Source organism: Arvicola amphibius, chromosome X (assembly GCF_903992535.2).
Source record: "Arvicola amphibius chromosome X, mArvAmp1.2, whole genome shotgun sequence".
NCBI lineage: Eukaryota > Metazoa > Chordata > Mammalia > Rodentia > Cricetidae > Arvicola > Arvicola amphibius.
In genome coordinates this window covers 56,933,128-56,948,536 of record NC_052065.1, presented here as the reverse complement: position 1 = coordinate 56,948,536, position 15,409 = coordinate 56,933,128, and the positions used below count along the sequence as shown (strand labels likewise).

At 40.1% G+C, this 15,409-nt stretch overlaps 1 protein-coding gene across 1 annotated transcript in view; it reads left to right on the top strand.

Moving 5' to 3' along the window:
- The window catches only part of Ophn1 (oligophrenin 1), a 338,469-nt gene that overhangs the window by 161,948 nt on the left and 161,112 nt on the right, over positions 1 to 15,409 (top strand). Inside the window, 2 exon segments of the mRNA XM_042054391.1 lie at positions 8,804 to 8,905; positions 14,469 to 14,579. Coding sequence (XP_041910325.1) covers positions 8,804 to 8,905; positions 14,469 to 14,579 — 213 coding nt within the window.

Below are 15,409 nucleotides of genomic sequence, written 5' to 3'. Positions count from 1 at the left end.
AATTCCTGTAGGAGAATGAGTGGAAGGTAAAATAACCAGAATACAATTAAGCTCTTGATCTAAGTGATCCACATGTACATCCTATAATATCCTTTCTACCAGTGCCAATTCTCTCTCAGCCTCACATGACAATTTTCTTGGACCATTTAAGCCCTTGTCACTTTGTTATGTTTGAAATAAATTACTTAGTTCTTGAGTTAATCTAATTGTGGGCTGTAGCTAGTTGATATTTTCCAGCATTTTTTGAAAATCATCAAGTTTTCAAAATTATTCTCTCCTGATTTGTCAAATTTTCTGTAAACCTATCTTATATCCTTAATAAATAGAATCTCCTCTTTGTGTGTTTTTCAGGAGCAATTTGTAATCTCTCACAAGGCAAAATTCTCTTTACTTAACCATTTTTTCTGAAGTATCTGTGTCTGAATCAGTCAATAAGACATCATACATATAATGGTAAATTATAGGTTGAAGAAACTGTTTAGCTGTTGTATAAGATATTGGTGGGACAGTTTAACATTTCCTTGTGGAAGTATTTTCCAGTGGTACCTTGTAACTGTCTGGGAATTATTAAAAGTAGGTACTGTGAAGGCAAATTTTTCTCTGTCTTTTTCTTGTAATGGTATAGTGAAGAAAGAATCTTCTAAATCAATAACTATAAGAGGCCATCCTATAGGTAATAAAGAAGGCAAGGGATTTCCAGACTGTAAGAGCCCTTGGTTGAATAACCTTATTAATAACTCTTATATCTGTTATCATTCTCCATTGTCCAGATTTCTTTTTAACAACAGTTACAGGAGAATTCCAAGGACTGGTTCATTCTTCAATATGTTGAGCATTTAGCTGCTCCTGTACCAGTTGCTCTAATGCCTGTAATTTTTCTCATGTCAAAGGCCATTGTTCCATCCACACAGGTCTGTCAGTTAACCATGTTAAAGGTAAGGCTGATGGGAGTTTTGAAAGTTCAGCAGCTGTTAGGCCCTGCTTATGTATAACCTTAACAGTTGGTGCTTGTTCTTAATAATAGCTTTTAATATTTTTCTCAGAAGCTTTCCTTATTTTATAGTTTGTTTCTAAGATTTAACGAATGTTAATCTGTGTTTTCCATTGTGGCACCAAATTATGTCCCCACAAATTCATTGCTATGTTAGCCACATATGGTTTTAATTTTCCTGCCTGTCCTTCTGGACCTATAAACTCAACCCATCTTGCACTTTGTTTTACCTGAGATAAAGTTCCAGTTCCTAGAAGCTGAACATTTACCTCCTGAAGACGCCAAACAGGATGCCAGGATTTTGGTGAAATCACTATTACATCTGCACTCCTGTCAATCAAACCCTCAATTTTAATGCCATTGGTTTGTATTTTTAGCTTTGGTCTTTGATCATTTATAGAAGTTTGCCAAAGTACTTGTTTTATGGTCTCTTCTGAAGATTTTATCTGCTGATGCTGTTCTGGCATCCAAAGAAGTATGGTTTTTAAGAACAGGCATTAAATTTTTAAATTCTTCTATAGAGGAGTTCCCCCAATAATGACAGGGAATGCCTGAACCAAATTTAACATCAGGGCCTGTAAGAGGCCTCTTAAGTTGTTTCCCCAATGGCAAAGGATTACCTTACCTATCTCATGTTGATCTGCCTTCATTAGTCCAATGCTGACCTTTGCCACACGTTCTACATATTCCAGAAGGCTGGTGTTTCTGCTTGGATTATCTAGAAGAAACATTGTTTCTAGGAATACTTTGCCTAAAATCCCTTTTCAGATGATCTTGCCTACCACAACTAGAACATCTGACCTTTTGGTTTTTATTTAAAATTTTCAGAAATCACTTCTCCTGTCCAGGTATTATCAAAAGTGTGAGATCCATTATCTATTTTGAATCCATTCATCTATGGGTGTTAACCTTGCCTTTAAATGCCCAATCACCCTTTTGCATTCTGAATTGGCATTTTCAAAAGTCAAAGATGTAGTTGATTTTTTTTCCTCTTTAGGGACCTGCCACCCAGCTCTCAAATAAATGGGAGGTTTATTCTTACTTATGAACGCCTGGCCTTGCCTTTGTTTGTTTCTAGCTGGCTTTTCTAACTGAATATATCCTGTTTCTCTTCTTCTGTGTTTTTCCTCTGGACTTTTTACCTTTCTTTATTTTATATATCTTTCTTTCCTTCTTATTCTGTGGCTGGCTGTGTGGCTGAATGCCTGGCCCCTGGCATCCTGTTCTCTTCTTTTTCTCACTCCTCCCCTTCTCTTGAGCCTAATTTCTCTTCCTATTTATCTCTCTGCCTGGCAGCCCCACCTATCCCTCTCTTCTGCCTAGCTATTTACTGTTCAGCTCTTTATTAGACCAATCAGGCATTTTAGACAGACAAAGGAATACAGCTTTATAGAGCTAAACAAATGTAACACAAATGAATGCAGCACATCTTAGCATCATCAAACACATATTCCACAGCATAAATGAATGTAACATATCTTATACTAATGTTCCACAACACAGAGATTCAATTAATATTTGTCTAAATTCTGGATACGATATAATTCTATTAAGAGCTGAAGTCAACCTTTGTAAAAAAAAAAAAGATCAGTGAAGGCTTCTTTTGGGCCATGTACAATTTTAATAAATAGCTCAATCCTCTTTTCTGCTTCTTCAGTCCTGTCCCAAGCATTCAGTGCTGCTATATGGCATAGAACCAAGATGTGACCATCAAATATAGACTGTCTTTGTAAATCAGCATGCTGTCCCAAGGTTAATTTTAATTTATTAATACAAATACAAATTTGGGATTCACAGTGGTTGACTATCCCCCAACATTATACTGCTTCATATTTCTGCTTCAAAATTGTGTTTAAAGATGTGATTTCTTAGCTTCCTGCCCCAGCTCTCTGCTCCCATGCTTCGCCCACCACCATGGGCTCTTATCCCTCTGGAAACATAACCCGAAATAAACTCTCTCCTCCATCAATTTTTGAACTTTTGAACATGATATTTTATCACAGCAACAAAAAAGTATCTAATAAAATCTTACAAGATTTATAGACCTTAGATTTGTGTCTCTGTATGATTCACTTATTTTTGGAGTTTTTAAGAAATATTGCTGTTATAGCTCAGGCTACTGTGGAACTCACTATCCTTATTCCATAGCCTCTTGAGTGCTCTCCATTCCTAGGTGACTTATTCTTTTATTGTGCTTCAAGACCTGTTAATATCGTCTTCTCTGTCGAATCCAAAGAAGAAAGCAGCGGCAACTTCCCTCAGCACAGGTTTTAGTTTTTAGGTGCCCACTGAAAGTCAGTGACCCCCTGTATTTTGTCTCTCTATCAAATTGCAGAACTACATTATTTTAATCCATATCATAAACTTACTGAAGACCCGAGGGTGCATCCTAGTGTTAGAACATTGAACACTTGCCTTGTGTGCTGGACATTTTCATGAGGGTGCATCCCAGTGTTAGGACACTGAACACTTGCCTTGTGTGCTGGACATTTTCATGAGGGTGCATCCTAGTGTTAGAACATTGAACACTTGCCTTGTGTTCTGGACATTTTCATGTGAACTTGATACAAGCTAGAGTCATTTTGGAAAAGGGAACATCAGTTTTTAAAAAAAAGTCCCTACTAGACTGATCTATGGCCAAACCTGTGGCTCATTTTCTTGATTGATGCTTTATGTGTGCGGGCCCAACTCCCTATGTGCAATACTGCCCCTGGACTGGTGGTCCTTGGTGCGATAAAAAAAAAAAACAGGCCAAGGAAAACTGTAAGCAGCACTCCTCCGTGATTTCTGGATCAGCTTCTGCCTCTAGGTTCTGGTCCTCGTTTTCCTCAGTGATGGACTGTGTCATGGAACTAGAAGCTGAAATAAACCCCTTTATCCCAAGTTGCTTATGGCCATGGTGTTTATCGTAGCAATATAAACCCTAAGACATATATGTACACGAGGCCATGGGTTGAGCAAACTTAGCATCACTATAACTCCCACCACAGGAAAAAAAATCCTGAATTATTGTTCTCTGTTTTCAGTTTTCTGAGGTCATTCTTTTTAATGAGCAGCATAGTAAGTCTTTTCTTTGTATTCCTGAGAAGGGCCCTCAAATGCTGCTGTTTGCAAAGGTCTCATTTCCTACTGACAGCAGCGTCACCACCCTGTACAAGGAGTGGTTAATACCTTGGCCACACAGACCTCCCTGTGCTGCATTCTGGGACTGCAGACACTGGTGCAAGTGGGTGGAGACATTGATATAAGTGCATAGCCTCTTCCAAGTAGGAGGTGGGAGAGAGAAACAGCTGTCAGCTCCACAGCTGGTCTTGTCAACCCGAGTGGTTCCAACTTCATCTGGCCGGAAAGAGAACCTCCTCAGTCCATGAGAGATTTGCTGAACCAGAACCAATGTCTTAAACCTTTGGCAGTTCATGTTAACTTCCTCTAAAGAGGACAGAAATTGCCTGGCTCTGCTGCCTGGACACAATGTTCTCTGGACATTTGTCACGCTCTTTAAGTGCCCCGTCCGTCTGCTTCTTCCGAGCAGCATTTCTTGGCAGAGCTATGCAATGCACAGGAAACACTTTTTGCGGGATGCTTGTTTTCTTCAGCACTCACTTCGGCACATCCCATGAAGAAAGAATGCCTTTCTTTTCAGTCAAAAGAAAGATAGGTCCTTGCAACAGTGTAAGAAATAGTAATCTTGGCCAGATATGGTGGTGCATGCCCTTAATCCAAGCTCTCAGGTGATTGAGGAGGGATGATTTGAAGGCCAGTCTGAGCTATATGGCAAGGGTATGTCTCAATACTAAAGCCATATTGAAGAAACAGCATTCTCCGTAGCTATTTTGTGTTGCCTTTTTCTGTTTATGAAGAATGATGGTAGCTTCCTGCGAGCCCTCATGTTTTAAGAAGTGAAAGGAGAATGAGCTTTTAAGGTCTGTTTCTAGTCCTTACTGGAGTGTGAGGGCCCTGAATGCTGCTTCCAATGGCTTTGCCTTCTCTAGATTACCTCAGGCCAATGCCTGTGCCCAGCGCAAGCTAATTTGCTATATTTTGTCTAACACAGATAAAAGAATTTGTAGAACTCGATTGCTAAATGTATGCTCACAAAGCAAGTCTTAAAATTAGAAGGGAAATTGTAGTTTGCTTCTAGCTTTCATGCTTTGATAATTTCTGATAATTTCTCCTCCAGTTTTGTGTAGCACTTGTAGTGCCTATAAAGCATATTATAGTGTTTTCATCTACATATAATGGAGCACGTGTTTCTTGTTTCTAGATTGTTTCAGAGTGAATAAAATATTAATGTAATTCATATATTCCTACAATTCTGCAATTATTTTCATCCCTATTCTTCTTTTCCTCCTATTTATCCATTCTTTTCTTTTCTAAAATTTTCATTCTTCCTCACATCCTTCTGAAGGCTGGAGTTAGAGCTATGCACCCCCATACCAGATTTATTTTAGAATGTCTGCAGTGCTGGGGGCTCAGAGGAGGGACTCCTAAACCCAGACTAGGATATGGAGGCATTGAGAGAGACACAGAACCCACTCCATTGACATAAAGGGATGGGATCTTGAAAATGAATTGTGGTTGGCCAGTGAAGTAGAAGGAGGAAACAAGACGTGGAGGGCACACTTTGTCCAAAGACAGAAGGTTGTCCCATAACCATATCACTGTATGTGCTGGATAGTTTTATGTCAACTTGACAAAAGCTAAAGTCACCCAAGAGGGGGGGACCTCGATTAAGAAAATGCCTCCATAATATCAGACTATAGCAAGTCTTTAGGGCGTTTTCTTACTGACTGATGGGGGAGGGTCCAGCCCATTGTGGTGGTGCTATACCTGGCCTGGTGGTCCTAGGTTCTGTAAGAAAGCAGGCTGAACAAGCTAGGGGAACAAGCCAGAAGTAAGCAGTACACCTCCATGGTCTCTTCATCAGTACTGCCTGTCCTGATTTCTTTTGATGGACTGTGATGTGAAAGTGTAAGCTAAATAAACTCTTTCCTCCCCAAGTTACTTTGGTCATGGTGTTTCATCTCAGCATTAGTAATCCTAATTAAGATTCCCTCTCTGTCAAGGTGTATAAACCGAGTCCAGTAGTCAGTGCTGGCTTTAAGAAAAGCTATTTTAAGTAGTTTGTTCCTCCTCTTAATGGCTGGGTGTCTTTGGATAAGCAACTTAATACCTCCGAGATTTGGTGTTTTTATTTATTAAACAAGGGTACTATCCAGCACATTTTTCATCCTGCTAAAATAAGATATGGAAAGTGTCCGAATGAAAAGAAATTACTTTTAGGAGTATAAATACAAAGCTCTTAAATAAAATTCTAGGTATCTAAATCAAACAGTAATAAAAATATACCATTAGGGGCCCAGAGCAATGGCTCAGTGGTTAAGAGCACTTGCTGCTCTTCCAGAGGACCTGAGTTCAGTTCCCAGCACCCACATCTGGTGGCTCACAAGTGTCTGTGACTCCAGCTCCAAAGTATCTAATGCCTCTGCAGGGGCCTAGACTCATGTGTACATACTCTCTCATGCACAAAATTTAAAAAAAAGTCTGAGAAAATACATCATATTCAGCTAGTGATTATCTCACACCCCTCCCTCAAAATCAGTCTTGGAAATCAAGCAGTGGGAGTTCCTTCATTTTTCATGTAAATTTATTTTAGCAAATTTAGAACTGAAAGGAAACTCAGTAATGCTTGCATGATAAAAACCTATAGTAAGAATTAGTAGAGAAACATTACATATATTCCTTTTTCTTGAGGAAGAAGATAAGGCTATCCATTCCTATAGTGCTGTTTAATCAGATTCTGCAGGGCCCAACTGGTGCTCTAAGAATGGAAATTAAGTAATGTGTCAAGATAGGAATACATAACTTGCCAGACATTGCAGATGATGTAACCACTTAATGCAAAAAAATCATTGATTATCAGCACAGGCCTTATATGAAATTTAGATAGCATGTCAATTATAAGCCATTTATGAAAATCATCATTATTTTTTACATGTGACATATTTAACCGATATAAGTAGCGACACCTTTCATATTAATAATAAATACATTAAAATGTGATATTTCCTGCTCCCAAATGTTTTGCCTTATTATTTTACGGATGTTAATTCAACTCAAATTAATCTGTACATTCAAATTTAGTTTTTGGAAAGTCTTACAGTTCACCACCAGTCTACTTTAAAATGGAATTCTTACCAGCATGAAATACTTTTTTATGTTGGTGACACATCACTCAGAGTCAGCATGATGAAGACAGTCTTAGAGGACCTCTATTGTTTGGCTTCATTTTCTTATAAATTACCTCACTAGTTCATTTCGCCAGAATACTTAGTGACTTTTCTAGCCCAAAGTTCCAGAAGTCCTTGCACAATCCTCCCCAAACATGGTCAGGTGTCTGTCCCAGCCCTGCTCCACTCTCTGGTACCAGTCTCTGTCTTAGGTTTCTATTGCTGGGTAAAACACCATGACCAAAAGCAACTTGAGGAGGAAAGGGTTTCTTTGGCTTTCAGATCATAGTCCATCACTCAGGGAAGCCATGGTGGAACTCAAGGCCGGAAGCTGGAGGCAGGGACTGCAGTAGAAGTCATGGAGGGGCGCTTCTTGTTGGCTTGCTCCTCTCGGCCTTTTCAGCCCGATTTCTTATACATTCCAGGACCACATTATACAAACTGTGGGTCACACCACTCAGCAGTAAGCTAGGCCCTCCCACATCAACCATTAATCAAGAAAATGCCACGCGTCCATAATCTACAGGCCATCTGATGGAGGCATTTCCTCAACTGAGGATCCGCTTCCTAAATACCGTGAGCGCCTGTCAAGCAGAGAAAAACATCAGGACAATGAGTCTGTGGCAAATGCGGCTGTCAGCATTTCTTTAGAGGCCCTGTGACTTCTACTTGTGCTGAGCAGCAGAGAAGTTAATTACATTTCCTTGCCGAGGAGAGTGAAGACTGTGTCCCTCACCCCCATAAAGCTAGCTGTGAATTCTTGTTTCCTATCTAAATCTCCCAGGATTTCCCTCCGTTAGCCTGTAATATGCAGCAGTAAATACTTAAATAACACCAAAGAATTTAGTGGGGGAACTCCTTGATTCCTGTTGTCTTGGAATGGAGGCTGTTGGAAGTCATTCAGATTCATACAGATTAGCCTTTCCTGGATACATTTGCTCCACGGTTATGTTTCTTTTTGCTTTCTAAATGATGAAATGAATGATAACTATATGTGAAGGGAAGAAAGGGTGTTCAGCAACAGAGACCTCCCCCCTCCGTGCCAGTTTTGGAGCAAGAGCTTGCAGAGGTTTCAGCTCTAACCAGTAGGAACTGCCTTTTTTTGGTGGAGTACAGTTTTTTTTAATTATTATATTTTTTAAAAGAATATTATTTTACATATCAATTCCAGTTCCCTCTTCCTTCCATCCTCCCACTTCCCCCACCTCCTCCCCTCCCCTGCCATATACTCCTCAGAGAGGCCTCTCATGGGAGGTCAACAAAGACTATCACGTCACTTGAGGCAGGACCAAGGCCCTTCCTGCTGCATCTAGGCTGAGCAAGGTATTCCTCCATAGGGAATGGGCGCCAAAGAGCCAGGAACTGCCTATTTTTGTAGGTAAAAAGATTTGAAATTGTAGTTGAGGAAATCAAAACTGGTGAGCTCAGTGCAAAACAGCACATTCTGCACTGGCTGTCATTTTTCTTTGCTTCCCAGGAACTGCAGGAACTGATCACGTGAAACCTGAGCCTGTATCTTTCATTCTCATTCCATAATACTAAAGCATATAAATTTAATGCGAAGCTTCTGTTCCATGTCTAGGAGAGAAAGAAGAAATTTGAAAAGGATGGTGAGAGGTTTTACTCATTACTGGACCGGCACTTACACCTGTCATCCAAAAAGAAAGAATCTCAGTTGCTAGAGGTATGTTCCCCAAGTCCGTTCCCGACTCCATCCTGTGCTGTGTGAACAACTACAGTCATTTCTGCTTGGGAGGTTTCCCCTTAAAATGGCTCAACAGGGGCCATGGAACATTTGTAGGGCCCCAGGCCCTCCGAGTCCTGAGCCAGTTCCTCCACTACCTTCCCATGGTAAGGATTCCTGGCGTCAGTCCTGCTGTGTGATGGAGTGATACTCAAGGATCTCCAGTGTCACTTTCAGTTCCAAGTTCCTAAGTCTGTGATTCTAGATGCTGTGTTCAGATGGATTTAAACTGGTATTGGATTTGGTGTAGAAGGAGCAGACAGCTGTTCTTGGTGGTGTTCCACTGCCTGTTTTGGTGGGGGCAGGAAATGCTGCACTGTGGCTACCACTTCTATGGGACTTACACTGGCTACTGTTCTCCCAAGCCACTATTTAAGAGATAGCTACCAAATCGTCATTACACTGGGTGGAACAAGAAAAAGGGGGCACCAATACAATGTCCATGTCCTTCTCCACCTTAGAGCTGGGATTCTAAATTACGAATGTGCATTAATCTCCTAGCAGCAAGGCTCTTTCTGTACCATAATATGTATGTTTATGTAATAGTCTTGAGGGACCTGGGGGATGAGGAGGTGACGACTTATGTCTGAATGGAGGAGTTCCCTCTATGGAAGAAAGGTGCCTTTCCAATTTGATAAAATGTATGATAAATAGAAATGGAGAAATTGCCCTACTGAAGCTAGTAGTCTCAAGGCTGAACAAGGCATGAGATAATCTTGAAAAGCGATTTGTCCAGAATTGATACTACTCTAAAAGACTAGTGTAATCAAAAGCAGTGGGCTTACATCTTCCTTTTTTGTTTTGGTGTGTGTGTTCTTTTTTTCTTTTTTCAGACAGGGTTTCTCTGTAGCTTTGGTGCCTGTCCTGGAACTAGCTCTTGTAGACCAGGTTGGCCTCGAACTCACAGAGATCCACATGCCTCTGCCTCTGAGTGCTGGGCTTAAAACTGTGCACCACCACCACCTGACCCTTATATCCTTAAATCTTGACAAGTGAGTAGCAGGCAAGGAGAGCACAGGGATAATTTCCAAAATTATCTGTCTGAACAGATGCTGTCTGAACAAAAGGAGGATGAGGGAATTTTTAGAGAGGCTATTTTAATAGTGGCTCTCTGTGTACAAGCTGCCTATGCAGACAGAGTGGCTTTTCTCAAATACCTGTTCCTCAGACAGTCTAAAATTATAACTCATGCTAGGCAGGGAGTGCCCATGTTACCAGGCCCAATGAAAACCTAGGGGTATCATCAGCCTCTAGAGTACCTTCCATGGCAGCTATTTTTACTCCGTTGTTATAGTTTATTGTAAGAGAAGTTTCATGTATTCTTTGCCAGACTACTGAGGAGTTTCTTAGTAGCTTATACACAGTTTCTTCTAGACTGGGTTTTACATCTTTCCTCTTTGGTGGTTTTTCTTTGCATCCTTTCACTAAAATAAATGAAATCCTGGATTATGACTATATGTTGAATCCCTAGTGAGCCCTCTAAGTGACTATCAATTCTGAGGATAGTCACAGGGACGCATGAGGATATAGTCCATATATTAGTGGTTTTTGCTATGAAGACATCTAGAATGTTCTAGTAGTTTTGTACACTATGCAGGTGTCCTTCTTTGCACTTTGTGGGAGATTTTGGTGTTTTAAAACAGGGCCTCATCTCGAATAGCCTCAGATTCTCAGAAGTCTCCCTGCCTTTGACTCTTAAGTGTTGAGTTGTAGGCTTGAGCCAAGATACCTAGCCTTTGTTGCCATTTCTGATAAACAGGGCTACAGCCATTGTTCTGTTCATTAAAAATTGAGGTAAGGGAAATTGAATCAGTCACTTTTTTTAAATGAAGAGGCTTGATTTTTAAAGCTATTTTTAAAGTTTGGTGTGGTGGGTAATTGTTATAATCTCAACACCCAAGATTCTGAGGCAGGAGGATTGCTGTGAATTTGAGAGCAGCCTGGGTTACACAATAAGTTCTACATAGTGAGACTCTGTTTCAGAAAAGAAGAAAAGGAAAGAAGGATTGAAGAGATAGAGGAAGAGAGGGAGGGTGAAGGCTGCAATTATAACTCAGGAGTTCAAGGCCATCCTTGGCTACCTAGAGAGTGTGAGGCCAGCTTAGGATACATTAGACCCTGTCCCCCCAAAGGAAACAAAGAACCATATCATTGCTAAATCACTTTTCTGTTTTATTGTTACATTGACTCATCTCTCAGAATGGTGGGAAAGAAGTCAAGAGACACTGTGTAGGTCTAGGCTGATTGTTTCTGGGGAGGGGAGAGGGAGCAAGGAGGAGTGTGTACTGGGCTATATCCCTAGACAATTTTTCCCCTTTTATTTAACTATTTATTTGATGATTATACATTCACATGTGGTTATAGCAAATGAGAGAGATTTCATATACCTTAAAGAGAAGCTGAATGGAAACTACAGAGATAAAGTATTGGATCTCTGGCACCCATTCCTGCTATTATTAAGATCTTGTGTTTGTTTATTACAATTGGTGAGCTAATGGGTTTTATGTTCTGTGGGATAAGGATTGTTTATTTTTACCTTGCCCATGCTATGCAGGAGCTGTGATACTGAGTTACTCCTCTTTTAGCCCCATCCTGAGGGATTTGACAAGTGTATAACGACACGTGAACAGCTTCAGTGTTCTGAAATTCTCCTGGCTCCATGCTCAATCATCTCAATCCCTGGCAGCCACCGATCTTCATATTTTGTCTTTTCTATAATGTTGTGGACTCCTGTCGCATGGAGGCTTTTCATATTGACTCCTTTTAGTTAGCAATATGTATCTATTATTCCTGTATTTTTATGACCTGATCGCTATCTCATTTTTCTTCAGGGCTGTTGCCTGGTTGTACCACATATGTGTCTTATAGCCTATGGAAGGCAATTTTTTTCTTCTGAATTTTGGCAGTTATTAATATGGCCATGATAAATATTCATGTGTAGATTTTGTTGAGGTTGTTTTTGTAAATGCTATAGAGTATGAGTTGGGTTGTATTGTAAGCAGATAATTTTATTTTGGAAGAACCAGTTATTTTCCAGCATGTCCCATTCTTCTTTCCAACAGCTCTGAGACTTTATTTTGCTTGTTCTTAGTAGTAGTTGGTGTTTTCAGTGTTTTCCCTGTTAGCCACTCTAATAGCTGTGCAGTGGTATCTCGTTTCTGTTGTCAACTTGACCCTTCCCAGTGACATGCAATATCTCCTCATATGCTTAGCTGCCACCTGTTTTCTCTGGTGAGCTGTCTGATCTGATACTTAAATTTGAGTTATTTTCTTGTTGCTGTGCTTTAAGGACTCTGTATATGATGTTAGGTGCCAACCCAATATTAGATACATGTTTTTTACAGTGTTCCCGGTATGTAGCTATTCTCTTGTTTTCTTAGAAGGGCCTTTGGTGCTGCACCTGTTTTTGGTTAAATGAAATTTTACATATCCGTAATTTCAATGAATCAGGCTTTTGATGTATTTAAATTCTTGCCAATCTAAAGTCATGCAGATTGTCTGCTACCTAGGTCATCTTGCTTTGTAACAGCTCAGGGAGGTCTCAAACTTGTGTCTTCCTGCTTTAGACTCTTGAGTGCTGGTGTCTGTGTATTGTCATAGGTGGCTAGATTTTCTCTGATTTTCGCTTCCAGGAGTTTTAAAATAGCGTCCTCTAGATTTGACTAGGGAAATGCACCCCGGAAATCTCAACCATATACTTACTTAAACATGGCTGGCATAATTACAACATCAGCTGATGTGCCAATGTGGACAGTGAAATTTTTAAAAGTAAAAATTGGTGTTATTATTTAGCACACAAACACATGTATTTCAGTGTGACATTTGTAGTTCTCCATTTTCTTCTTGTTCATCATGCTCTTCCTCCCCTGATAGTCCCCAGTTCTGCTTTCATAATATATTTTCCACCATCCTTTCTTCTTCTCTCCACTTCCCTTTAGACCTCCTGTTCTCTTCTAGAGCTTTCCCATTTCTTTGTCCTACAAAAAGACATATACACATAAGTCCAGATTCTGATCGAGAGAGAGAGGAATGATGTGGTATTTTTTCTGACTTTGTCGTATTTCACTAAACCTGCTGATTTCTAATCCCCAAAATTACATAACTTTATTTTTCTTTAGTGCTAAATGAAATTCAATTGTGTTTATGCATCTAATTTTCTGAATCTGTTCATCTGTTGATGGACATCTAGGCTGCTTCCATATCATGGCTATTATAAATAGTGGAAAAATAAACATGGTGTGCAATTATTTCTGTAGGATGCCAACTTAGAGTCATTTGGGTGTCTACATAGGAGCCGTGTATGTAGCTGGCTAATATGGTACTTCCTTCATTTTGCAAAATCCCCAGTTACTATCATTGAAAATGTTTCTCTGTTCCATTCTCTTTCTTCCGTCACTTGTATTCTGAGTACACAAACGCTACACATCTATCTAGCAGTTCTCAGATGTTTTATTTTATGTTGTTTACTCTCTTGTTTCGACCTTTGTGTAGATGTACATTTGATCTCAGTGATTCTTTCCCCGGTGTTGTCAGGACTCTTACTCAGAGCCCCATACCTGCTAGGTGGGTGGTATGCTTTTGAGTAATCTCTCCAGGCCCAGACTTATTCTTCCCTCGACCTTGTTCAGACTGGCGGTGATCCCAATAAAACATGCTTCATTTCTGTTCTAGGCTTTTCGATTTCTGGCATTTCCTTTGACTCCATGCTGCAGTTTCATCTTCTAATAGCACACATGTGTTGCTGTGTGTTGCTCTTTTTCCATTAGCACCCTTTCATTTCACCTTAGATGCTTACAATCCATGGTCTCATCCTTCTGCAGCCTCTGCCTTCTCTTCCTTAGTTTCTGATGCTTGTTTGCTTGCTTCGGATTGTGGGTTTTTTTTTTTAACCTTTCCTGCTTTTAAAAGGCAGAGAGGATGTTTGGATAAAGAAGCAGATGTAAGCGCTCAGTGTGAGCTTTCGTGCTTGTTTGGCTAGGACTTAAGTTGAGCTTAGTTTGCTGTTGCTGTAGTTCCTTTGAAGCCCTTGCTTTGTCTTTGTGTTTTCTTAGCAACTTATTCTTACACTGGGTAGTAGTTCTTTAGTGAGAGCAGCGATGCCCCAGCCTTGAGCACCTTTTACTCCCAGTGTCTGTTCTCCTGAGTTCCGATTCCTATACACCTATAGTTCCGCCATACACCTATAGTCTAGTTTTGGCAGTAGCCCTTATCACCATGACTTTATTGTTGGATTTAAGAAGAAAGGTCCTCCAACTTGGTCAGCTTTTTCCTTGATCTGAAAATCAGTTTGATGACTCCCAAGCTTCCTCCATGCTAGACTAGAAATAGAAAGCCTTCAGTCTTTAATCTCTTGGCATCATATTCCATTTCTGTAAAATACAGTAGAAATAAAGAAAACAATCCCAATAGGATATTTACAGGTAGCTCAATGCCTCTTTAACATTCCTGACTTTTGAAAATTTGGCCATGCCCAGTCGTGACATTTGTTGCTCTCTTCCTGCAGGCAGACCTCCAAGTGGATAAGGAAAGGCACAGTTTCTTCGAGTCCTCCCTTGACTATGTCTATCAAATCCAGGAAGTTCAAGAGTCCAAGAAGTTCAATATTGTGGAGCCAGTAAGTTCTCTCTGTTGGTCCATATTATAAAAAATGTGTTTCCCAAATCCTCAAGTGTATGTGCAGAACTTTGGTCATAAAAGTGGAAGCTTAAGGAATGAAAATGCCAGTCCATGCTCAGATACATGTCAAGAACGTCAGTACATAGACAGATTTCTCTTGCTCTTTCAGAAGTGTTCACGCTTTTCCTTACCATGTTCACACTATTTTGCTCTCCATTTATGATATTTCATTTTTCCCTGATTCAGTCCCTTCCTCAATTTCTATGTCACACTTTATTTTTCTCCTTTAAAAGTAATATTTTATTAATTCGTAGAGAATTTCGTACAATGTGTCTTGATCTTATTCACCTGATTCCTTCCCTTAACTCCTCCCCAACTCACTCCCATCTCCCTGCTTTTTTTTTGAAAAGACTTTGTGCCATCTTGCATCAACTGTCCTGGCTCTTAACAATGTTTGTGTTCCATTTTCTGTGATGTCCTCAGAGACTTAAGGGTGGGGGTTGTGTTCTAAATGTATTGATTGGAGGCAGAAACTCTATCAGTTTATTTCTGCATTTTGACCAATTATGGCTTTCTGTAGTGTTCTTCATCTGCTTCAAAAATAAGCTTATTCAATGATGGGTGAGAACTCCACTTATCTCTGGCTATAAGGATGAGTATTTAGAAAGAGTTACAGATTATGTTGGTTTAGTGGCAGGAGCAAGTTCTCTATGTACCATGGTCTGACCAGCCACAAGTAGCTGACTAAACTGATAAGTGCCAGATATGGATTCTCTCCTGTTAGGTGGACCTTAAATCCATTTAGGTGACTGTTGCCTGCGGATGTAA